This window comes from Doryrhamphus excisus, chromosome 8 (genome assembly GCF_030265055.1).
Source record: "Doryrhamphus excisus isolate RoL2022-K1 chromosome 8, RoL_Dexc_1.0, whole genome shotgun sequence".
Taxonomy (NCBI): Eukaryota; Metazoa; Chordata; class Actinopteri; order Syngnathiformes; family Syngnathidae; genus Doryrhamphus; species Doryrhamphus excisus.
This window is the reverse complement of record NC_080473.1, coordinates 18,839,863-18,864,385: the sequence shown is the minus strand read 5'-3', so window position 1 is coordinate 18,864,385 and position 24,523 is coordinate 18,839,863. Positions and strand designations below refer to the sequence as shown.

The 24,523-nt window shown below is 42.9% G+C and overlaps 2 protein-coding genes across 2 annotated transcripts; both read right to left on the bottom strand.

Annotated features, from left to right (window-relative positions):
• Window positions 1-805: 805 nt before the first annotated feature.
• pipox (pipecolic acid oxidase) lies at window positions 806-9,170 on the bottom strand. Its single transcript, XM_058079161.1, has 8 exons — window positions 8,984-9,170; window positions 6,388-6,536; window positions 6,033-6,246; window positions 5,700-5,882; window positions 3,611-3,763; window positions 3,217-3,366; window positions 2,173-2,248; window positions 806-1,399 (listed from the first exon to the last, which is right to left on the bottom strand). The coding sequence occupies exons 1-8, from the start codon at window positions 9,089-9,091 to the stop codon at window positions 1,269-1,271; spliced, it is 1,164 nt and encodes a 387-aa protein (XP_057935144.1). The 5' UTR covers window positions 9,092-9,170; the 3' UTR covers window positions 806-1,268.
• An 870-nt stretch (window positions 9,171-10,040) lies between these two features.
• Window positions 10,041-23,642, bottom strand: phf12b (PHD finger protein 12b). Its single transcript, XM_058080536.1, has 15 exons — window positions 22,918-23,642; window positions 22,439-22,620; window positions 19,057-19,129; window positions 18,494-18,950; window positions 17,250-17,370; window positions 17,041-17,173; window positions 15,691-15,855; window positions 14,980-15,123; window positions 13,948-14,620; window positions 13,669-13,776; window positions 12,799-12,942; window positions 12,610-12,705; window positions 12,232-12,314; window positions 12,000-12,138; window positions 10,041-11,193 (listed from the first exon to the last, which is right to left on the bottom strand). The coding sequence occupies exons 1-15, from the start codon at window positions 22,981-22,983 to the stop codon at window positions 10,751-10,753; spliced, it is 3,027 nt and encodes a 1,008-aa protein (XP_057936519.1). The 5' UTR covers window positions 22,984-23,642; the 3' UTR covers window positions 10,041-10,750.
• Between the last annotated feature and the right edge of the window lie 881 nt (window positions 23,643-24,523).

The following is a 24,523-nucleotide window of genomic DNA, read 5'->3' as shown; positions in this document are numbered from 1 at the left end:
TATGAGTCCTTTGGGGGTATAAGACGATATATTATCGGTAGAATGTCGACTGGGGTGAGACATGCCAGTGAAAATATTGAAGTATTACGTTGGCTTGTAGTCAAAGCGCACCTCTGCTCACGTGACGATGACGTCATCGTTTTCAGAAGATTTATTTGAAAATTAATGTTACAGGTCACCAAAAACATCGTGTCAGTGTAGATGAAATTTCTGAAACGATAAACTACTTTATTAATGTTGTGTTTACTGTTAAACCAGGAATAAACCAGGAACCGCGGTGTACAGCAATATCTATGAACTCATTGCTTTATTAGCACCGATTTGTTGTAGCTTTTCAGTAAGAAAAGATGCTATTGGCTGTCCTAGAAGTCGCTGGACGTGGCTAGATGACGTCATCATCTAAATTTGCATACTATGTTGTGAAATGCTGAAGGGAGAGACAAAAAAGTGAGTAAAAACACCTTAATTACCTTCAGTAATAACAAATAAACGTGGTTATTACTTTAATTAATTTCATGAAAATAAAATAACTTCAATTTATTTACATTTTATCTTAGCCAGCGCCTCTTAAAGTTCTCCCGTCGCACGTTGGATATTGATACATTATTTTTAATTGGCACAATTGAACAGCGAATGGCCGATTATGCTGTGTTCATACTATGGCTGACATTAACGTATGTTAATGTCATATGACTTGTGTGGTTGGTGAGTAGCACACTCTTCTGGTGAATATATGTAATAGCAACACAGCATCACATAAACATAGCAATACAGTAGACATATCAATTACTCACATTTACCCCAACAATTGTAAGCTAATCCACTTTATTGTACAAGTTAAGAGTATCGATAAGCTAACAATACAATATAATCACACCCTCATTTTTTATCCAGTCTTAATGAAAATAAACATTTGCCTTTGAGATCACCCCCCTGCGGCATCTCAGCTTTTGTTTTGTGTCAATTTGTATTTATGTGGGATGTATTTCTGTATCTACAATGGGTGACTGGAATAATACATGCTGAAAGAATGAGAGTAGTGTAGTTGAATGTGATCATCATGTGTAGTGACAGTAGAGTAATTATTATTTTGAGTTTATGGTGACTGCTGACTGATTTGATGGTGAATAAATTGTGGATCTCAACAAAAACTTTCCCTCTTTTATTGTTGTTGTTACAGCATGCTGCAAGCTTCATCATACGTGGTTGCATGATACTCTCGTATCTTCTGTGACTTCAAATCACAGAAGATATGATCTGCCAAACATCTATAAAGAGGACTTGATGTTTGTCTGAAAGCGGCTGATTCGGAAAGGTGAGAGGTCATAGGAAGGCACTTCTCCCAGGCTGAGTTCACACAGCAGCTTGCCAACCATGGGTCCAAACTTGAAGCCGTGACCTGGAGGAATGAGTGAATAAGAGTAGATGCTACATATCACACCTTATTAGACACCCCGACTACACCACTCAAGTTCAGCTTTCAGGTGAAACTTCAGGACCATCCGAAATGTACGACAATCTGTTGAATGTTTCAGCACTTCCTTCACACCTTGCTCTTTAAGTAGGAGCTGAGAGAAGACCCATGAATGGATCCATAAATGTCCTGCTCCAACTAGAATTGGTACTATCCAGCACCTTCTAAACATGGATTGTAACATTATCAGAGCCCTCTAGACAAGAAATAACACCCCTATAGTCATCTTTACAAACATAATAAAAGAAAAACAAGCCATTTCTGGGTTGAGTTTTAGCTTGGCATGGATTACTGCAGAAACAGCAGTCTATTTTTATTAGGGATCACTGTGCTCCCTGTGATCATTCAAAGATCTTAGTCTTCTGGCAATCAAGTCTGGTGCTTGTGTGTCTCACACAACATTACAGTAACATTACTGACACCAAGTGACCAGTGTAAAATACTACATAGAATCATATCTTTGAATGAGCACAAGAATGTGCTTAAAGAAGCATATTCTTTTACTGATATTCAAACAGGAAACAGCTGTGACTGTATGGTCGTCCTCGGTTTGCATATATATCAGTCTCACGCCACCATCCTTAATTGGAGCGCTGACATCGGTAATGTGTATGCTGTAGTGTCTATGCTTGTGGTGCTTCATGCTATTGTCAACAAATGTATTCCCAATGAGAAGAATGATTTCATATTTGTTGTACCTGAGAATCCTGCACCAATGACAATATTGGCGTGTGAAGGGTGGCGGTCCAGCACAAAATGTTGATCAGGTGTCACCTGGGAAGTCAAATATGAGAAATGGTAATGGTTTTATTTCATTTGAACATGCATCAGATTACAATTGAGTGCATCCCATAATCAGTTCACAGTTCCACATGTCCAAAAGGAGTAGAAAGAAGCAAAGCTTATTAAATCCTACCCCTCCATCTGGTACTTTTACAATCAGTAACTGTTACATTTGATCACTTCCTGCTTTCCAAATATAATTTAAGTTTTATTTATTTATTTATTTATTTATTTTTTGTAACGTACTGAAGTATGAGGTGATATGACCATACAGTGACACAATGGTTACCATAGTAACTGTCAATACAGTGATATGTATAGCACATCATGACTGGTTCAAGACTCTTCATCCTTGTATTTAGCAAACATCAACTGCTTGTATTGTTTCTTGAATTGGCTCATCGTTGTGCATTGTTTGAGGGTCTTACTCAATCCATTCCATAGTTTGATTCCACATACTGAAATGCTATGGCTAGCATAACGTAGTCCTAGCATATAAGTGTTTCAAATGTAGTTCTTCCCTGAGATCATATTTCTCCTCTCTTGTAGAGAAGTATTGGATGACAGTTTTAGCTAATTGGTTGTTTTTAGCCTTATGCATTATTTTGTTTATTATATTTGCTGTTTGAAGATGAACTATATCAGCAAGTTGAAGTATTTGTGATTTTAGAAATAAGGAGTTAGTATGTTCTCTGTAGGCGGCATTCTGAATTATCCTTACTGACCTTTTTTGCAGTCCATTTAGAATACATATAGAAATGACTCACATCCTGAGTAAATAATACACATCATTTTGTAAACGCACGTTTAGTCCAGCAGAGAAGGCCTCGCAGGCCCTGACTGCACACCAATGATATCATATAAGATCTATAAAAGTTGGATTGAGTGACAAATGTGTTAAATTCCCTTCAAGTGTATGAAATCACACTGATGACATCTTTTGGATCATGGCTACCTACCGTGTACATGCAGCTCTCCACCACAGCGGGCTGAGGGATGAGTCCAGGGACATGGCGGGTGATGTAGCGCTGAAGAATTTCAATATCTGACTTGTCTGTCAGCTTGTCTCTCTGGTCGGGGTCCGTCTCGGTGCCGCTATGGTAGCAAATCTGCACCCACATAAAAACGTCTTCACTGCTGACGACTATTACAAAAGCTTAAAATAGAGGCTGTTTTTGTTAGCATGTGAGCATATCACCAGGGCTTGCTTTTCATGTAAAGTATCCAAGTGACCCTTTCATCCTGTCGTTTTTCAGTGTGTGACCCACGCTGGTGGGGTTTGTCACCCCTGGGCTTTGAGGTTTGGAACAACTCCATGACTACCATGACTATGCTGTTCCGTCATCCACCTACCTTCATCAGACCAGGGTATTCGTTGGAAGGCAGGCCGTAGATGTGATGCTTCGCCTCGTCTCCCTCGGTCAGCAAGAAGCAGGGAAAGCGTTTCTTCACATGGTACGTATCTGCTATCTTCTCCTTCCAGTAGCACACGTTGATACGAACGACCTGGAGCCAACAACAGCATCAGCATCAGCGTGTCTGGTTCCCTCAACATTGTCAAGCAGCCAATAAAATGCATGCTGCTATCTGAATGAACTAATTAGAAGGCTATGGCGTGGTGCTACTGACAAGTAAATGACATGACCGTAGATCTCACAGAACACCAACCTCAGCCTCAAATGACTCCTACAGTCCCATCACCAGAAGTCCTGTTCCTAATCACCTACAGTGTGGGGTCTTTTGTGACGTCTTGGAAGAGTCGTGCACTTTTGGGGTCATTTTGGTTGACCGGCCACTCATGGAGGGTTCACCACTGTTCCATGTTTTCACCATTTGTGGATAATGGCTCTCACTGTGGTTGGCTGGAGTCCCAAAGCTTTAGAAATGGCTTTATTTTTTTTCCACACTGATATATCTCAACTCATCTCATTTCAGTTCTAACGGGAGGCAATGACTTTTCCACACGTGTTGAGTTGTAATACCTACAGTACGTCTGATTCACAGTCGTCTCTCACAACACGGTGCCATTATCACTGTTTCACTATAGTAGGATTTTTCAGAATTATTTTATAAATGAGCAGATCCTGATCTATTGTGAGTAAAAAGAAATGCTATTTAAGCTTAAAGCTTTAAGTTACTTATTCTTGGCCAAAATGAAGCATTTTCAAGCATAACAATGGCTAAATGATGTCTAACTAATTGAACTTAAACACAAAACACAGGGCAGAAGAAGAAACATTCTAATTGTGACTGTAGTGTTCTTCATTGGCCACTGGGTGTCAGTGTTGGGTGAGACAGACACTGGACTCCTCAAGGTTCCCTTGGGCACACATGTACTGTTTATTGTATTGACCTCTGACATGGCTTATTTACTCTGATAATGTCAAAAAATGTATTTATTAAGGCCATAATCAGGGTTTCCAAAAATATCATAAAAATAAAATAAAGTAAAAAAATATTCAATTTGTTAATATTGAATCCTATTTGTCAGAAATCAATGAGCGGTGATAAAGGAGTGATTACCCCTAAAATAGAACAAAAATGTAGAAAAATAACCATGTTGTTAATGAGGTGAGTTGCTTTGGGTATGCTTGATGCCAGTGTTTCCAGGAGGCTACTGGGAATGTTGCTCCAGGTGGAGAAGATGGCTTCACGGAGGGCATACACTGTCTGGAACTGATTTTTGTAAATCCATCCTCCAATGTTCTCCATTGGATTTCGATGAGGGGAAGACGCAGGATGATCCAAAAAAGTGACTGTTGAAAAATCCAGTCATTACCACACAGACCAGGGCCTTCAGTCATGAAGGATGCCCCCGCAACATCTCCACATAGCCAGCTGCCGTTTGACGCCCCTGGAAAACCTGAATCTCCATTGTTCCATTGAAGGATCATGATGGCGCCCTCTCCACTGGAATCTCCTTGTCATGCCAGTAACATTGGAAGGGAGAATAAAACTTCCAATATCCCATCTTTGGTGCTCTCCTGCAAATCCAAAACGCCTAATTTTATGGCCTTGAAGGAGATGAGGCCTTTGAAGACTTTCTTTGTTCTTAAAATCTTCTCTGGTAGATGGTGTCTGGTGGTTATTGGACTGCACTCCGCACTAGTAGCCTTCACATGGGCCGAGGGTGGTCCCATGTCTTGACGGACAGCCAATGGGATACTCTGGCTCGTTTTTTGGGGTCTACCACTTGACGTCCATGAGCCATCAAGAGATCATGACATTGTGACACTAATCACATTCAAGCCAACATTTTGCCAGCCTTTTGGAGGCTGTGCTCTTCAACTTTGGGTCAGCCCTAGTCGTTACCAAAGGTTTATTCTTCATATTTTCCTGATAGTTACGGTATGTAAAGAAGGTATTATCAATCATTTATACTGTCTATGATATATTGTATTCAAGTGATCCACAAAATCACATTTGCCTCACATTTTCTTACCTGAAGTGGAAGTTGTACGCCCACGTGGGCCAGCAATGTTTTAGCCCAAGGTCCAGCTGTGATCACAACACCCTTGGCTCGGTAAACTCCAGCAGAAGCTGTCACCGTCACAGTTGGACCGGGTTTGATGTCTGTTACCTTCTCTTGGTCTTTAATGACACCACCCAACTTCTGAAACTGATCCTGGTAAAAGAACAAATATACAGTTTTTAGTACAGTACATAGTCTACATGGAAGGGGTTTCTCTATTGGGACTGCTGCCCCCATAACCTGATCTGGGTAAGGGGGAGCAGATGGATGGATGTCACCCTACCTCTTCCACTTCCAACCTACCTGCACAACCTTGAGTGCCCGATCTGCGTACAAGACTCCAGCAGTGGTGTCCACAAAAGCTCCGTCTCCATCAGCCAGGATGACGTTAGGAATGTGCTGATTGAAGTTCTCAGGGGTCAGGACCACCATGGGACTCTTGTTCTTTTCCAGGCTCTTCTTAAAGCCCATGTAGCTCTGACTGCTCTCTGGTCCCATCACCAGAAGTCCTGTTCGTCTGTGGGTGAAGGTTCAGTCAAAAACCAACCATGGTGGTTTTTACTCTGGTCTATTTGCATCACTCTGCAAATTAGCTGATGATGACATTGCTCTTACATGACAACTCTTCCAACTCATCCAAACTTGCACTGAAGCTTACCTGTAGAGAGTAGCGCCCGCCTCACGTTCCAGTTGGGCCCACAGCTCATAGCATTCCTTCATCATTGTGGTGTAGAAGTCCTGCTCGTAAGCCTTCCGGATCATGCGGGTTTGACCGTGGGAGCTCCCTCGAGTGTGTGGTAGGCTGAACTAAAGACAGACAAAAGGACTCCTTCACTTTCCCTTGAAATGGATTCATTGTACATATAATAGGAACGTCTCTTAGCATGGTTCTTTCAGTTCATTCATAAGCCCATTTCCACAAATAGGATTCCTGTTTTTTGAGTGGAATATTTTCATAGTGGGTCACACAGTCGGGAGACCCGCATTTGAATCTCCACATGTTTTCTTCAGCCATTCAGAGGTGGACTTGCTGGTGTGTTTTGGGATCTTTGTCCTGCTGCAGAACCCAAGTTGCTTTCAGCTGGAGGTCACCAACAGATGGCAGAACATTCTCCTTCAGCAGAATCCATGCTTCCATTTATCACAGCAAGTCTTCCAGGTCCTGAAGCAGCAGACCATCACACTACCACCACCATATTTTACTGTTGCTATCATGTTCTTTTCACATAATGTAATAGGACACACACCTTCCAAAAAGTTCAACTTTTGTCTGGTCAGACCAGAGTATTTTCCCAAAGGTCTTGGGGATCATCAAGATGTTTTATGGCCAAATGGAGACCATCCTTAATGTTCTTTTTGGTCAGCAGTGGTTTTGGTCTTGGAACTCTGCCATGCAGGCCGTTTTTGCTCAGTGTCTTTCTTATGGTGGAGTCATGAACACTGACCTTGACTGAGGCAAGTGAGGCCTGCACTTCTTGGATGTTGGTGTGGGGTCTTTTGTGACCTCTTGGATGAGTCGTCACTGCGCTCTTGGGGTCATTTTGGTTGGCCGGCCACTCCCGGGAAGGTTCACCACTGTTCCATGTTTTCACCATTAGTGGATAATTACTCTCACTGTGGTTGGCTGGAGTCCCAAAGCTTTAGAAATAGCTTTATTTTTTTTCTCCACACGGTATATATATCTCAACTCGTCTCATTTAAGTTTTAACAGGGGGGGCAATGACTTTTCCACAGTGTTGAGTTGTGTTGTCGTGGACTAATGTTTACATTAGTTTGATGATGTGAAACATTGATGTGTGACAAACATGCAAAACAATAACAAATGAGGGAGGGGGGGGCAACATTTTCACCTACTGTAACTAGAAAAATCTTTTGCAGAACTTTGACTCTTTCAGAGACAGAATGGTCCAACCATGATAGGGAAGGGAGCGGAGTGAAACGGCCATATAGCAAAGGTCACAGCTATAAAGGAGACAACACTTCCACTCAAGTGGAAAATGTGAAAGTCATTGAGCCTTATTCACTCAAACGTTTAACACTAGAACTACCAAGGCTGTTATTTTGACTGTCTTCAAAACATGCAATGTTTAAAAAAAACCTATGGACCAATAGGACCATGACCTTTCCTAAATATGTGTATATTTTATTCTAACATTGTTTTATCATTAACATTTCAAAACACAAAAGAGATATGAGCATTACTGCCGAGAATGACCATAGCAGTGAAAATGGCTGCTGTGGTCCTTTGTAGTGGTTAGCGTTCTGGAATTGGGAGCAGACGCCCCGGGGTTCGAATCTCCACTTTGTAAGCATCATTAGTATTTGTCAGGAAGGGCATCCAGAATATAAAAGGCTCAAGCCAAAAATCAGTATACGGATCAAAAAGATCCACTGTGGCGACTCCGTAACCAGGAAAAAAGCCAAAAGAACCAAAACAAAACAAAAAAAAACAGCCATTTTCCACCAGTGGGTGGGGTCTGATATGAGACATCATTCCTCCAGCGGGTCCTAGGTCTGCTACGGGGTCTTCTCCCAGCTGGGCATGCCCTGAACACCTCACCAGGGAGGCGTCCGGGTGGCATTTGGACAACTGTGAAAAATCTCTCAACAGACAGTAATCCCTGTTAAAAACACTGACTACTGCTGGACCATTACCCACACAAATCATGGCACACAAGTCCTAGTATCTTATTATGGTGACTATGTTGGGTAATTGGTGTAAATGTGACTATAGGGATGTTACTTCATGTCTAGAGGGCTCTAATAATATAAAAAGCGTATTTAGAAGGTGGTAAATATTCTGTTTTACAAATAAGCATTCTCATTGGTATTCTACTGGCCTGCCTTTTATTTTGAAGGCCTGACCTTACCCACTACAGGAAGTAGTACGCCGATGTTGCACGAGTTTTGCCGAGCGGTGCTGCTGTGCTGCTCCAGCAATCCGAAGAGGATTTATTTCTTTTCCATAAACGTTAATTAAATAGAGGAAACTATTAACACGAAGAGCTAAATAAAGCCATTTTCTAGGGAAAACAGGGTGGGTTGACATAGACTGTGTATATATACACAAATGTATTACTGTTTACTTAATCATTGTAGTAGTGAGAATGCCACTTTGTCGTATGCTGTCTTTCCTGGGTGCACCTGTACGGTCAAAGGACGCCGGGATATGTGATATGTGATATCTGACCACGCTAATGCTAATGTCTGGACTTACTGACAGTAAGTCCAGACATTAGCAGTTAGTGACGTACCTGCTCAAGGAGAAGAGTTTTCTTGTTCCTCGTTGCCAGTTGGTAGGCGGTGAAGGATCCTTGCACGCCAGCACCGATCACAATGAAATCATAACTTTCGACAGACATCACGGCCTCACGTGCAGCAGCAGCAACAACATACACTCGAGTCAACTTCTTCACGGACTTTCACTCGGGTGGGCGGGCCGATCCGAGTATCGATAACTGATACCAAAAGCGGGCTCACTTTTGGTTTGATACAGGCTTGAGATATTGTCTGGTTTTCCTCGTAGCGCAGTTCAATTCAGCGTGACATTAATTCCGCATAATTCATCAACAGCTGTGTTGGTAAGCTCAGTAGTATTTCACCAAGCTACGTAGCCTTCATTATTCCATGCAACACTTTTCAACTCCGTAAGGAAAAAGCCGAAACATAGCAAACTTTGGTGTTACACACTGCTTGTATACATTAACCAAAACAATTATACAAATAGCAATACAGCAGCCGACGTAAAGACAAGAAATATCAATAATTAAGGAATAATTAATAATTTATTACAATTTCTGTAATAAATTAATGGGCATGCACGATGCAACGGACTTGAATTTAAAAAGTTCAGCATTCTTCACACCCTGGATAAGGACGATGCCTTGATTTACACTTCTGTGCTAACATTGTTTGACGATTTCCACTCAGCTTTGTTTTTTTCAGCTTTGCTTTGCACCTTGGTGACATTTTAGATGCTGTTTTAGTGCCGTCGGCCACTAAGACCACTGGTCTGTTAAGTGCGGTCCTGGGTTCACACCCAGACTACTAAATATTATCATTTACAGTGTATATGGAGATTGTGCATAGATATGAATGTGAGTGTGAATGGTTGTTTGTCTATATGTGCCCTGTGATTGGCTGGCCACCAGTCCAGGGTGTACCCCGCCTCTCACCCGAAGACAGCTGGTATAGGCTCCAGCGTCCCTCGTCCCCGCAACCCTCGTGAGCATAAGCGGTAGAAAATGAATGCAGTATACACCAAGTATGATGGCACCCTTAAACGGGTATCCGTCACTGCAAAGGAACGTTGACACCAGATGTTGTGAGTTTGTACTTAGAAAATCTTTCTGTATTTACAGAAGATACGAGCAGGTACAGACAAAGTGTGCAGTTACAGACAAGGACAAGCAGCACAAGATGTTAAAATGGGTGCTAATAAAACCAGACGGTATTTCAAGAGGACACTATCGCGGAAAAGGACAGACTAAGAACGAGTTTTATCACAAAATATCTGGTACTCTACAAAGTATCACAAATCCCATGGGCTGTACAGTGACACCCTCCTACCCCCCGTCCCCTCCCCAAAATGGTGAATCTACATGAAAGCCAAAGATTGAGAGGCACTGAATTATACACATTTACATAATATATACATATGAGCATCATGTACAGTATGATACAAAGTCAGCTACCTGTGGTGCAAAAGCAGCAAAAATAAAAATGCATTTAAGTCAAAACTACAAAAAGACATTTGTGCTAAACAGACAAAATCATGATACACAATACGTAATAAAGAAAATGAAAAAAATTTCATTGGTCTACTTGTGAACACAAGGTCAGTCATTTAAAAATAGAAGAGATTGTCAATAATACTTGTTCATGCAAAGATATAAACCATAGTAGATATTAACAATGACCTACAAAAAGTTAAGCTTTCCTGTTTGCAAGCCAACTGTATGTCTTTCCCTTCATGATACCGCAGGAGGTGCAAAGGAGGAGAGAAGGAGGAACTGTTGGCGCTACGGGGCGGAGACTGCGAGCGCTTGGTCGGAAGGGACAGTTTCCATCTCATCCTGGCTGGAGGGGCTGCTGGCGATGGCGTGGGGAGGTGGTGGCATCGTGGTGGGTGCTGAGCCGCCGCTACCGCTACCGCCGCCGCCGCCGCTTGTGCAACTGGTGGCAGAAGCGGCGGCGGCGTCTTCGTCTTTGGGCTTCTTGCTGGCAAACTCCGTGATGCTGAACACAAACTGGAGGCAGCCCAGTTTGATGTAGCTGCCGTGGTGGAGCATGGCCGTGCCCTCCCAGCCTGCACCGCTGCTTCCGATCAGGCTGGAGCTGCTGGCCTTGCAGCTGCACAGTTTCTCCAAAGCGCCTTGCGGGTGGCTGCTCATCACTCCGCCAGCTGGGAACAGTCCCACCACCGACCCGGGAGCCTCGCCATCACTCCACTTCTTGCTACGACCTGGAAATAATACACGCACGTCTTAGCAGTACATTTGTGGATTTTTTTTGCTCAAGGAAGAAAATAGTTTTGTGCAGGAAAATGGCCGGACAGCTAAATGCAGACATTAGAAGCATCACTTATCATAAAAGGCCACCATTTTTTTTATATTGTCACTTCATGTTTTTTTGTCAAGCATTGGGATTTCACACTTTATCCAGTAGTCCTTGAATGCACCATAGTTGCTGTGAGATACAGAAATGAAAGGTTTCATATCCAACTTCTACACTGTCACTGCCCTTCCATCTGAATCTAAATGTTAAGGTGTTCATGTCTTGAAGAGAGAAAGGGAACTTTCTGGAGCCGAATCATCACAAGTCACCTTTATTGCAAATGTTGATCAGAATCTGAAACAATGTGTTTATATTATGAGTCCCACTGACTTGCAAATATGCATTTAGTTTGTCGTCGTAGCTTTACTATGGCCAGGAAGTAGCTGGTGCCATTGGGATGAGCAATGTGCCAGGCCTGTCTATTGTTTAGCCGTACAAAACGTTATGCATCCTGTTTACTGGCATCTAATTTACTAGTCTAATTGTCATATTTGGAGCTAAAGCTAATCACTAGCACTTAATATGGGATTTTCAATGTAAATTAGCATAGAGCTAGCCCATCTTGTTTCTGAATGATGAGTGTCTTAGAGCAGTCATAACAGACATGCGATATTTCTGTATCTTCTCAGAGAAGGAGCCGTACTGAGAACCTGCCACCTGCCTGCTGAGCTAGCAAGCAGAGACCAACGCAAGCACTGGATTCCGTGTACTTACTGATGATACCCTGGACTTTAGCCACCAGGCCGCTAGGTGGCGATGGCGAGGCCTTTTCAGAGAAGTCGCAGGAGTAAAGGACGTTGTCGACTGTGGACCCGTGCTCGCTGTAGTTGAGCAGCTCGTAATGTTTGGTGTTCTGCCGACAAGCCAGCCAAAGCACATGAATGGTGAGTTCAGCAATATGTGGGTGGGGGGGTCATTATCATTCCACTGCTCGTTACTCCTTTACCTCGTCATAGAATATACAGGCGTGCTTCCCCGATATGTAGTTGCAATGACCGTAGTTTGTAAGGCACACGTCCATATCAGCACCTTGATAAGAGACATGAATTCACATGGGCAACCACGACAAAGACTGAACCATGGCAGGAAATACCCAAGCAGTCAACAGCCCCTGATCACGTTGCTTGACTGCAATGTTCTGTTGGTGTCGCTATCAACACACAGTACAAATACATGCTGTATCGCCGTGTGATGCTAATCCTTCAATCATTCCAGCAGTCTCTTTCATTGCAAATGTTCATCTGTCAAGCTAGCAGGGCGAGGAGCCAGCCATATGCATTTCCTGGTGGTGCGGTAGAGAAATACATATTGTGTCATGTCTTACCAGATCCTATGTATAACGTCCTATAGCACATGCTGACAGATTTGCCTTTCCCTGTCAGCGGGTAGAAGACCGCTCGGGCTTGCAACTTATTCTGATCTGCAAGAAAGGAAAACCAAGCCAAGAGTGAAACTTTGGAATATTTACTGTACATGAAATCCAACATGCATGAAATAGAAAGGTGGAATTTACAGTCCCGGACGGGTGTGGGGGGCTTGGGAGTGTCGCTGCTGGCTGTAGGACGGGTGTCGGGGTCTTTGCCAGGGAATAGCTGTTGGATTCTCTGCCAGGCCAGCATTTTGATCATCTCTGCATCCAACTTGTCCAGCTGGATGCCTGATGCAACAACGACACACAATATAACACACTATACATCACAGAGGTCCACATCATGAAATGACATATTGTGGCTCTTTATTAGGCAGGGCCAATCCTGAGCTATAAAAAAAAAAGCCAAGACAGGCTTTTAAACACTAGGACATCACAGTTGGTCATGACTTGATACAAGTAGAAGACGACACTGTGTGTCAGACAAAGAACACCAAACTCATCACACAGTAACTTAACACTCCAGAAGGTATACCTAAGAAATATACAAAAAAGTACCAATACAAGTTTAAAATAAAAATTTAATTGGACGACAAGCAACATAGAAAATGGATGGTGCTGCAATGTTGCCTCTGTCCAGAGGGAGGCTGAAATCATTGCAGCGCCCCAACAGGCAGCAATGAGTGCTTTGCATTATTCATTAATTCTTTCATTTTCTACTGCATATGCTCATGAGGGTCGCGGGCATTATTGGGGGAAAAAAAAGTAAACTCACATTGGTACTTGCTTGTATATTTCTTTGGTAGTTAAGTTGCTATGTGATGAGTTTAGTGTTCTTTGTAAAACTGTTATATTGAGTGGCACATTATTGAAATGATAGTAGTAGTTTGGAAGTAAAGGAGATGTCACATTAGCTGCACCGCTGGTTCAAAGTTTCATAAATAAGAAATAGTATGTCAACTGCTGCATATTATATCTTTTGTAGAATCCCCCAAATGAAAGTAATCCACGTACCCCCCTTATCATCCATGTGGTCTTTCATGCAGTTGGAGAGGTGTGAGATGGTGGAGGTGGTGGTCCTGGGCAGTAGTGTGCCTGGCACTGCAGGGCCAGTCTTTACGTCTGTAGACAGCAAGAAGACAGAAGGAGTGACCAACATGAAGAGTGAGCATGCTATGTATATGTTGTTGCAACATCAATACCGCATTCACACTTCAAACATCACACCTGTGAAAAGTTTAGTTCTTGCACTTTGCTAACGTTTCTATTCCAGAGAAGTGCTAAGGTACGTACCAGAATTGGGTGGGTGTTGATCTTGGCTGTCTTTAGGGGGTGTTTTGGACCGGGCACTGATGGTTTCATCACTGCTGATGCCCTCTGCCTGGGTGCGATGGTTCTGTTGGTTACTAGAGCATATCGTTGGAGAACCGGGGCAGTGTTGTGGAGTGCACGCCTCTGCAGTGCTGCTGGGCTCCTTTTTGAGCGTTTCGGCACCTAAGTGGTTGACCAGGTCTCCGCCAGCAGCTGAGTCGGTTGTGTCTGGTTTCAGTCTTTGCAGCTCTCCCTGTATGCAACACTGGGACTCGCTTTTACAGTCTATAGGTCCGTTTGCCTTGGAAGGGTGACACTCATGTACAGGTCCATTATGGTTCCTACAGTTCTGGCATGGTGGCACGCTGCATTTACAAGCAACTTGCTGTCCTAGACTGCTGTCCCTGGGTGAAGAGGTCCCTTGGTGGTCATCGGGTGCACTGCAGAGTTTGGAGTAGGGATCAGGGGAATAAGTCCTTTCTAAAGAAGGCTGACTTTTCACATCCTCAGGTGTTGTACAAGACTGACAAATGTCTTTATTGTCAGAGTCCCACTGTGCTGCTGGCGATGTGGATAATGAGGTGGATGAAGATGTTTGCTTGGTAGACAAGTGTCGCATGATGCTGCACTGAAGGGCGATGACGTCCTGAAGCCACTGTTTGAGACACCAGGACAACATTAGATAATGACAGTCAAATACAAGCTGATGTTGAGCTTAATGTAGCCACACTTTGCAGGGAATACTGCTGATTAGGGATGGGCCCATCCATCAGCCACTGATTAGCACACGCCCACTTTCACTTAAAAAAAAGTGATCGTCATATGCTGATGACTGCTTCTCACAAATACCGATTGCCGTGTGACAGCAAATCCTGTGCGTGCTACATCACACAGGGTTGCCAACACCCGTACTGAGACGACTTTGCCGTGAGAAGCGACACTATTCTATAAAACATTGCCGCTTTCAGTTTGACAGCTTCACACAGGTTAAGTTAAAGTGTTTTTCCTTCCTACCTCCTGTTGCTCATCTTCTGTGGTGAGATGTTTCCTGTGCTGGTGTTCAGGGACGCCGCTGCAGACCAACTCCAACTGCCGCATCCCAGCAGGGTGCAGACTGGAGGGTGGGTTTCTGTACTGACACTTGATGGCATCTGGCACCTGAGTTCAAACGGCAACTGTTAGAGAAGATAGCAATGCATGGTGGCAGACCACCACACTGAATCCAACCGGGCAAACTCCCAACTGTTTAATATGCACGTTTGCAACCCCCGATGTAACAATGGTTGGCCAATCACGTCCGGTGATTGTCTCGCTGAACTTAACACCTAGTGACCAATGTAGAGTACTACAGTCACTATTTCAATCTTCTTATCAATGCCATTTGTACTTTTGTTCACTTTTATGCTTGAAAACACTTCATTTAGGTGACAAATACACGGTATGCTTAATTATGTGTATGTTTGACAAACAGCATGACCGAGTACGATGTGAAAGATAAAGCATAAAGGATTTTCATATACATACATATATTCCTCACTTGTATTTACCATCCAAAAGACCAAAACTACACGAATGGATTTAATTTCAGTCAACATTTTCTCATCTTTTAATAGACAACAGGCAGTTCATTCAGTTTGTCAACAAGTGTTTGTTTTGCTTTGTTACATGTTGTTGTGAAAAAGTACCAAAATGAACAGTGATATGGAATACTCCAGTGCAGCCTACCTTGATGGTCTTTTTGTTGTACTGCCGAGTGGTCCGATAGTTGGGTGAATACTGTCGATGTACTCTGCGCAGGAAGTCCAACTTAACAGCATGTTGGGACATTCTGTCCTGGAACTGGTCGAATAGCTGACAGCGGCTGGACAAGCTGAGGCTCCTCTGATTCAGCTGTGCAACAGAAAAAACATAATATATAGTAAGAATAAACATTATATTATCCTGACCAAATGGGTTACAAGCTGTCCTTGGGTTACGAACAAGGATGTTACTACATGCTTTGGTGTAAGTTGGCTCTTATTATGAAATTTCCAAACTATAGAACACCCACAATATTTCAGGAGAAAAATTGATTTGTCCATAGATAATTCACACAAGCCGCACGCTTCCACATCGTGACATGGACATGTTAGTACAGAGAGCAGGTGAAGCCCCATACAGGGCCCAGTAAGGTGCACTGTAGTCGGACACGGTCTACCGAGCAGCCCTGGTGTGCCACCACGTTCTTTCTTCAGACATCCGTTTAACATTACTGAGGATATAACTACATCTAATGGTCATATTTGGTATTACAGTTTACTGCATGGACCCCCAGCCACCTCTCCTGAGAAAAACACAGCGGCTTTTACAACAGAAATTACTACAAAGTTGAAATAATCTGTCCCACATTTAATTGTTCATTTATTCTTATTTTATTTGCCTATTTTTCTTGTCCCATTTATTGCCTTGGTGGTGTTATTTTAATTTTGTAATGAAGTGATGCGGCTCAAAGACATTTTTGCAGAGCTGACAGAAATGTGAATTTCTCTGAAGATCAATAAAGTAGTCTGTGGCTTATTGGGAGGAGGAAGCAGAAAGGTTAACATATAAAACAATATGGCCACTGTGCTGAGTTATTACTGTGGCTTTCACTGGAAAAGATGCTTCATCATGCTGAAGAACACCATCTAGTATATCCTCAATGGTGCTTGTGACAGGTTTAACACCGAAAGTGCTGCCAATACTGGTGGGCGTTTCGCCTCTCAGCGCCATGATGTCATTATAGATACGATAGTTCATTTGCACTTCTACAATGATGGCTTTTCTTTTCCATGGCTCATTCCCAACTTCCACCAGATGAGCCTGCCCTTATCCCTGGGAGACATGACGTGGAAAAACTTCCATTATAAAGCAACATTATCACTTTGTGTCTCTTCCAAGGAGATCCTGTATTCGTGCGCCGTGTGTGTGAGTCCTTGCAGCATGCATGCCTCTGCTGTGCATGCTGAATGAAACTAGCGAATTCACGGACCAACATGAAGCTTTTCATGTACGTAACCCGAGGACCACCTGTACTTGCATTACTGTGTATCTCACCACTAAGTGCTCCACATGATTTGGGCACATCCATTTGCCAGCAGGTAAAGCTGTAAGCGGCGGGTCGAGACAGTCCGTGTGGAAGAGGAGAGGACAATAGTCACACTGGATCAAGGGAGCCAACCTGCAGCTCCTACAGGAGATCATAGAAGATAAGCAATAAGCAACCAGGAAGATGCTCTGTGTGTATTATGTCTGTATTAGGGTACCTGTTGCATGAGAAGCAGACTTTGACCGGTAAAGGTACCAGACCATTGGGGTCGAGCTCATACTGCGGTCGCCTGAACGGCTTCCCCAGTAATTCCTCCTTTTTCCTCCGTTTACTGCTCCCTGAACACACAGACAAAGATGTTCTTACTAAAGAAAAAAAGTCATAGTACCGCACACGTTCCAAGACAACTTTGGAGTATTGCTGCCTAACTTAGTCCAGCGTAATCTCCCACCAAACTGAGTACGTAGATTAATAAGAGTATTCAACACACGTCTGAAATGTACATTTGAAATCCGTCTAATTATAATTCATATGCCAGGGCATACATGGTGTTAAATATACCACACATTATATGAAGCTGCAGAAATCTTTACAAGGATGTTCTATTCTTTGTATATTTGGAAATTCCACGGTTGCAGTTTTAGCTTTTATTTATTTATTTTTTGAGTACAGGGATGCTAAAATGAATCTTAGCTATGTTGCCTTGATAGATAAAAACCTATCAGGAATATATGATGGTTTTATTGAGAGGTTCTGATAGCAGTGGACGTCAGTAATGATGCAGTCTGTCGTGGTTGGATACTGCCGCGTGGGTGCTAGCGTTCCAAAGTACTACTATTTCACCCTCTTCCTGCTCAGCGCATGCAAGCCACACCCCACATGGTTACCCTAGGATATTTTGAAGCTGTGGTGGTGGGCTGCATGGAGGGTAGACTGCCGCCATCGTGTCATGACGCATTTGCAATTTTTGTAAAATGACAAATAGCAATTTTCTGACTTATTTATTAACCTATTGAACTTTTTCTACAACTATCAGAACATGAAAGGAGAATATTGCAAAGCTGGCAAAGTTGCTGAGGGCACTGCCAACAGTTCATTTGTACTTTATCTCCACCCAGTCTGCTCCTTTGTCATGTTTGAATAGAAGACGTACAAAATCAGCTGGTGAGCTACTGCTAGCACACCAGCTAGCATACGAAGGGAGACTCCTGTGTTAGCGTCACTGCACAACTTGGACACACAACTAGTGTTTTGAAGACAAGCTACTGTATACTTGTAATTCAAGCATTACAATAAGCAAGTACATTTTAGGGATATTGTTCATTCTCAACAGTGAAAGTCAACACAAGCTGTATCATGTATCTGGTCACAGACCAGTGATTCCAGTGCATGCTTATCAAAATAAAGTGCAGTGGAACACTTTGAGATATGAAACAGTAGAGGACGTGACTGCCATCTGACCTGGTAGTGCAGTGGTGCATGTGAGCTCACTGGGAAGCTGGAATTGCGTGGGATTTCGCTCCATGGCGGCTGCTATGAGCAGCTGAAAGGGCCTCTTGAGAAGACGTGGGGTTGGAGCAGACAATGCCGTGCTCTCAAGCTCAGTGCCCTGAAAATCATCCTCTGGCTCGGCTGCCTCCTCTTCTCCATCATTCTGCTCCTCTGAGGGAGTAGGGGTTGACGAAGTATTGGAAGTTGGCGTGCCTGGCCGGCTGCTTGGCCTGCTGCTACTCCTACGATCCAAGAGGCGTACCTGGGCCACTCGGAGACCAGGGCCTGCTGCTCCGGCTCCTGGAGGTAGGCCATCAAGACGCAATGGCCCAGCACTGAGCTCCAGCTCCGTAGCTGGGGAGGAAGAGTGCTTAGCAGAGGCCTTTTCCAGTAGGCCATTTGTCTGCTCAGACTTTTGCTCTCTTTTCTGGAAAGAGATGAAAAGAAGTTTTACCCGAGTGCTCTTTTGTATCTCCAGCAGTATGACAGACAGCTTGGTTTGGGACCCACATGGCCTAAAACACGTTCATTACCTTTTTTCTAACATTGCAGCGATGACACATCCATTCTCCTGGGGGAAGCATCTCTTCACTCAGGGGTGGGTCACTGCAATTCAAAGAGTCAAGTCGGGTTTTTCAGACAAAAACAAACTCATTCATTTATCAATAAAATTGCCCAAACTCCCCACCACACATGGAGCTCAGATGAGCAAACAACACTAAATAAAATAATTAATATATGTACACCAATTAATGATAGTTCCTAAAAAGATAAATAGAAGTCAAATACTGACAAAATATAGCTTGTACGGTGATTAAGGAAATAGAAAAAAATGTTTTTTTACATTATTTACAAAATAAAAAATGGATAAGAGAATTTTGACAAAATAAATATAAATAAATGTCAGAATAAATTGAAACGGATAATTACCAAATAAAAACTGGAGTAAAAAAAGTGGTGATGTTTATGGACTAAGCATTAACTTATTGTAATGAATGAATGAAATGTTGGTCTGCTTGCTTTGGCAAGAAAACCTGCTCACTGTCTCCATCTAGTGTACTAATTAATCACCTACACATTAAAAAAAAAAAAGACACCTTCCCTTCAGAAAAGCTTTCCATACTCAAACTTAAACAGATGATTTGTCTTAAACATGTCAATGACCTTAAAAGGTGCAGTCTGTCATGACTGGGTGCCACAGTGTGGGTGCTAGAGTTCCAAAGTATTATAACCCATCTTCTTTCTACTCAGCATGCAAGCCACACCCCATGTAAAACACACATCAGTCAGTTAGCTTATACTCGTAATTATACAGCCGGAAGAGTCATTTGTTATTATCCAGTAAGGGTGTCACAAGATTAAAATGTGACAAGATTTCTCATTCTTGTGGGCACAAAGCCTGGGACGATAATAAATAAATTCATCACACAATAAATGAAAACCAACTGGATCATTTTGCTGGCCTCAATATATTCCCACATGCACACGTCTGTTTCCTCATCCCCTGCCTCCAAACGGGTAGGAAGGAAGAGTTCACCCTGTGCACTACCTTGGCACGTTTGTTCCATAGAACAAGGGCATGAACAATCACACAGTCTCTCGGTCTTGATGGGTGAAGGCGGGGCTGCTAGCATATACACCCAAAGAAAGTACAGTTAAAATGTAATCTTGTAGACCCAATCTGTATCGTCTCGCCAGCTGAGTGTCTTCTTTCCGCGCATACTCAGATGTGATGTAGCACCTAGCTAGAGACGTTCCTCGGTTTTAAAAATGGAGGCGAGCCGTCAGCACTGGACTGCTGTGGAAAGTTAGTTTTTGATCCAAACTTTGAAAGAACAATTTCAGGACTGGACTGATGAAAAACGAGCAATATGAAGTTATTCTAACAAGCGAAAGAAAACTTGGGGAAGCCGATATCATGTGATATTGATGTTTCTGTTTTACTGTGCATGCCCCATTGACTATTCTGTTTGACTATAGCGGCACGTGTAGATCAGAGATTGGAATATTCTTTTCCATGTATACCATTGTTTTCAGAAAAGTCAGTCGGAAAGATTCCATGCAAAAAGAGGAAAAACTCCTCATGTAAATATGGCTACTGCTACTAAACCGTCAACTGTAATATTGTCTGTGGAGGTCATTAAGGGAGATGTAGTCACCTATGAAATTCTAACTACATTTGTTTATGCAGACATGGGGCAAACGGCGCTCTTCATTTGAAGGACGGTCACGGAAGTGTGTTCCGTGAATGAGAATGTCTATTTACATCCAAGACGAGCTGCATTCAAAATAAACATACTTCTCGTATATTTTTCACCCAAAATCTGCATCTTCAGATGTTGTAAAAATATACCCACGGAGCCAGAGTCATGCATGCAGAGCTACTTGGCGTCTTAAATTAAGCTAACCTCTGCTAGCTTCTATTCACGCTATGTACGAGGAGATTCAGCCAGCTTTCACTGGCATTTATAACCATTTCAATCTGTTTAGGGCAGGAGGTCCACCGAGTAAATACTTCCCCACACAAACGTTTCTTCTCACGATAACAGCATATGACTCATCTTATGTATCCACCACAATATGCAGCCATCAACTCTTCTTTATAATTTATACGGGTATAAGTCATTTTCATATCACTGGAAGAATCTATAGCAGTATATAAAAAAATATCGCCCGACCCTGGTGTGTATGTACGAGCCACAGAGACAGAGACTGTATGGCTGACAAAAGGGCTCACTCCGTTCATGCCACTGTTCTAACAAACATGCCAAGGTGCTGAAACCAATGCAGAGACTGATTCCACTTCCTGTCTGTTTGGAGGCTGGGGATGAGGAAAACAGACACATGCACTTGGTAATACATTGGGGACAGCAAAATTATTCAGTTCATGTTCATTCATTCATTGTGTGATTAATTGATTTGTTATCGTCCAAGTTGTAGTGTATATGAGACAGGTTTGTTCTCAACAAGACAACTTGTCAAATTTTCACATATACTCCTATTGGTCAACATCTTTCTCAATTGGGTGGTCAGAGAAATAAGAAAGATTAAAAAACAAAGAATGCCATAAAAAAACGTTCAATGATAGCCGAGTTAGAGCTAAACTGTGTCAAATTGCTATCATTAGCGGTAGGGGCACCATAAGAAATACCCCCATGAAAAAAAACATCCCACCAGACACCTGTCCTACCTGGTCCACCTACTTTGGGGGCCCTAGGAATTGCCCAAACTCCCCACCACTCACGGAGCTCTGATTAGCAAACGACAAAGCTAACTAATGCGCGTGCGTGTGTTGCTCCGCACTCAAAGCAGGAAGAGGCGGGAAACAATGGCAGCAGTACATCGGAATGTTGGCGCTCTCTCTGCAGCTGGAGGAACCCACTGCAAACAGCCCCCCACCCTTAACGAGGACCACTAACTGTGACGGGGAAGCCTGTCCGAATAGTTGGAGCGCATATGCAGTTGTTTTTGCGGTATATTTACGCGTTGTTCTTCCACGTAACACAAGCTATCGGTTAGCAGTTCGATATCCGAATCCATGCAAAGTATCACCGACCAAACACTACCAAGAATAACATTCTTAAGCGTACAAAATCGTCCACATCAGAAGATGCCATTTATTCAATGCCAACCACCTTCTCCCGGGATGGATTTTTAACAGGGCTGCTAAAATGGCGGTAGAGGAGAATGAAGCCGGGAGGTCGCCATATTGTAAACAGACGCCATTTTTCAGTCGCGGTGGTCTGCATATGTCCACCAAGAAACCTCTCCGCGCTATAACAACCCTACACAAATCGCATTCGAAACGATTCTATCTTTTATTTACAAATGTAATATTTAAATGACACATCGGTCGCATATGAGAAAGAATCTGATAAGCGATAATTCGGTGTTGAGAAAATGGAGCGAACTTACCAGCACTGGAGGTGGAAGGCTGCCGGACAGTGGTCGCAGCACAGCAAATCGCCACCTTCCCTACAACTGTCGCAGGTGTCGTGGTTGGTGGCCCTGCCGCTTCTACGAACGTCTCTCCCCAACTTCCGACTCCTCTTCTCCACCTCCTCGGACTTCGGGGGCGCCAGAAGTGTCTGAATTTGCTGTGAAAGTAATTTGGACGAGTCGGTCACGACTTTCCCGTGAAATCCTCTCATATGCAGTGCATATATATGCATATAATGCATTCGGCGTGTACGTCCACGGTTGACATGGACACGGCAACGTCGTGGCCTTCTTTACCAATTCAAACTACTTGTTAATCAATGCGAGAAATGATATTGACTGAACTGCTGGTTATAAATACAGTATGAACAGTACTTGATAAGGGTATATACAAAACCACACACACAAACCACAGGCTACTTTTAGTCTGGCTCTCTTGGGCCGAGCAACCTTACCTCCATTAAGCCCCCGGAGGTATCCAAATCGTACACAATCGTCGGGGTCTCCATTTTGTCCCACATTCATCCAGGGTAGAAGTAACAAATTAAACAAGTGATGCGAATGCCAATCGCGCGAACAACGACGAGCAGTAATCCAACAAGGAGTGTGTTAATGAAAATGTTTTGGACAAAAACCGCTAGCCTAGAAATGCTAGCTGTCGTTAGCCGGCTAATCAGCTAACGACGACGCAAACCAGTCAAGGTTGCAGGGCTAGCGGCTAGGCTAGGTTGTCTTAAGGGCTTCACAAAAACAAAAATAGACGACAGTGGTGTGATAAAATCCTGTAAAGGTTAAGACCAAGCCAACGCGGCGTATCTTCTATCCAAACACGACTGTCGTGTGCTACAAAACCTCCGTCTGCGGCCTAGCTGGCCAGCCATGATTGTTGCTTCTGCTCCTGCAAAAAGGAGCCTTGCAAATCTGGAAACCCCTCCGCTCCCATTGTCAACAGATGATGTAGCCCCGAAACACCAACGCCAAATCAGCCTCCTGCGATCCAAGTGCACAGATTTCCGAAGCGTTTGCGATATAATCTCCAGAAACGTTGAGCCGAGACACAGATTTGCTGGATATTATTGTTGTGAAAAAGGCAGCGGATCTTCACGGGCTGCTAGCAACATCCTCTCCCCGTTGGCACAACCGCGAACCGCCGGCCGCGCATGCGCAGTGGAGCGGATACAGCAAGGGCAAGTGGCAACATTTAAAATGAAGATTTTGGTGGCTTGTTTTCGCTATTTCCGGTTGCCGGTGCGCGAGAACCGAAATGTAAACAGACGAGGAACTATTAGCCGCGTCGTCATTTTAGCCAAAACTTTGATATAGCGAGTACCTTTTGTTAGCCTTGTTCTTTATTTTTGGCAGTCATAGCTACGGTCACTTCATTTGAATTGACGAGAAACGACGAAACATGTTTTCTTATATATGGACGTTCGAAAGTGATCTTTGCAAGCTATTGAGGACCAGAGATGTTGGTATCTGACAATGTCCCACAGTTTGGTTCCAAAGACTTTTGCCAATTTGAGAATTTAGAACAGTTTAACGGCTGCTCAACCAAAGTTCAAACCTGGGGCCTACAAAGTGCGGTCCGGGGGCCATTTGTAGCCCACAGCTGTTTTTATTAGCCTGTGGCACATTCTAAAAATATAAATTAACAAAAAACTAAAAATACAGAAAACATGGAAAAAAATCAGCTGTGATTTTACAATAATTATGAGTTTTTCATTTATCAAGAGAAAGTTGTAATTTCACAAGAATAATGTCATAAGTGGCATTTGCAAAATGTCAGAATACTATGAGAAACAAAAAAAGAATGACACATTTTTTGTAAATTAAAAATAAAATTTGACATCGTAATAAAGTCATAATATTATATTGAGACTTTTGAAAAAGGAACAATTTGGACTTTAAAAAAAAAGGAACAGCAATAATTTCTTTCATTTTTAAAAAGTAGAAATATGTGAGAAAAAAAAAACAATGAGTAAAGTTGTCATTTTTGATCAATTAGGTTGTGGAAAACGTTCTAATGTTATGAGAATAAAATCAAAATATTAAGGGAATAAA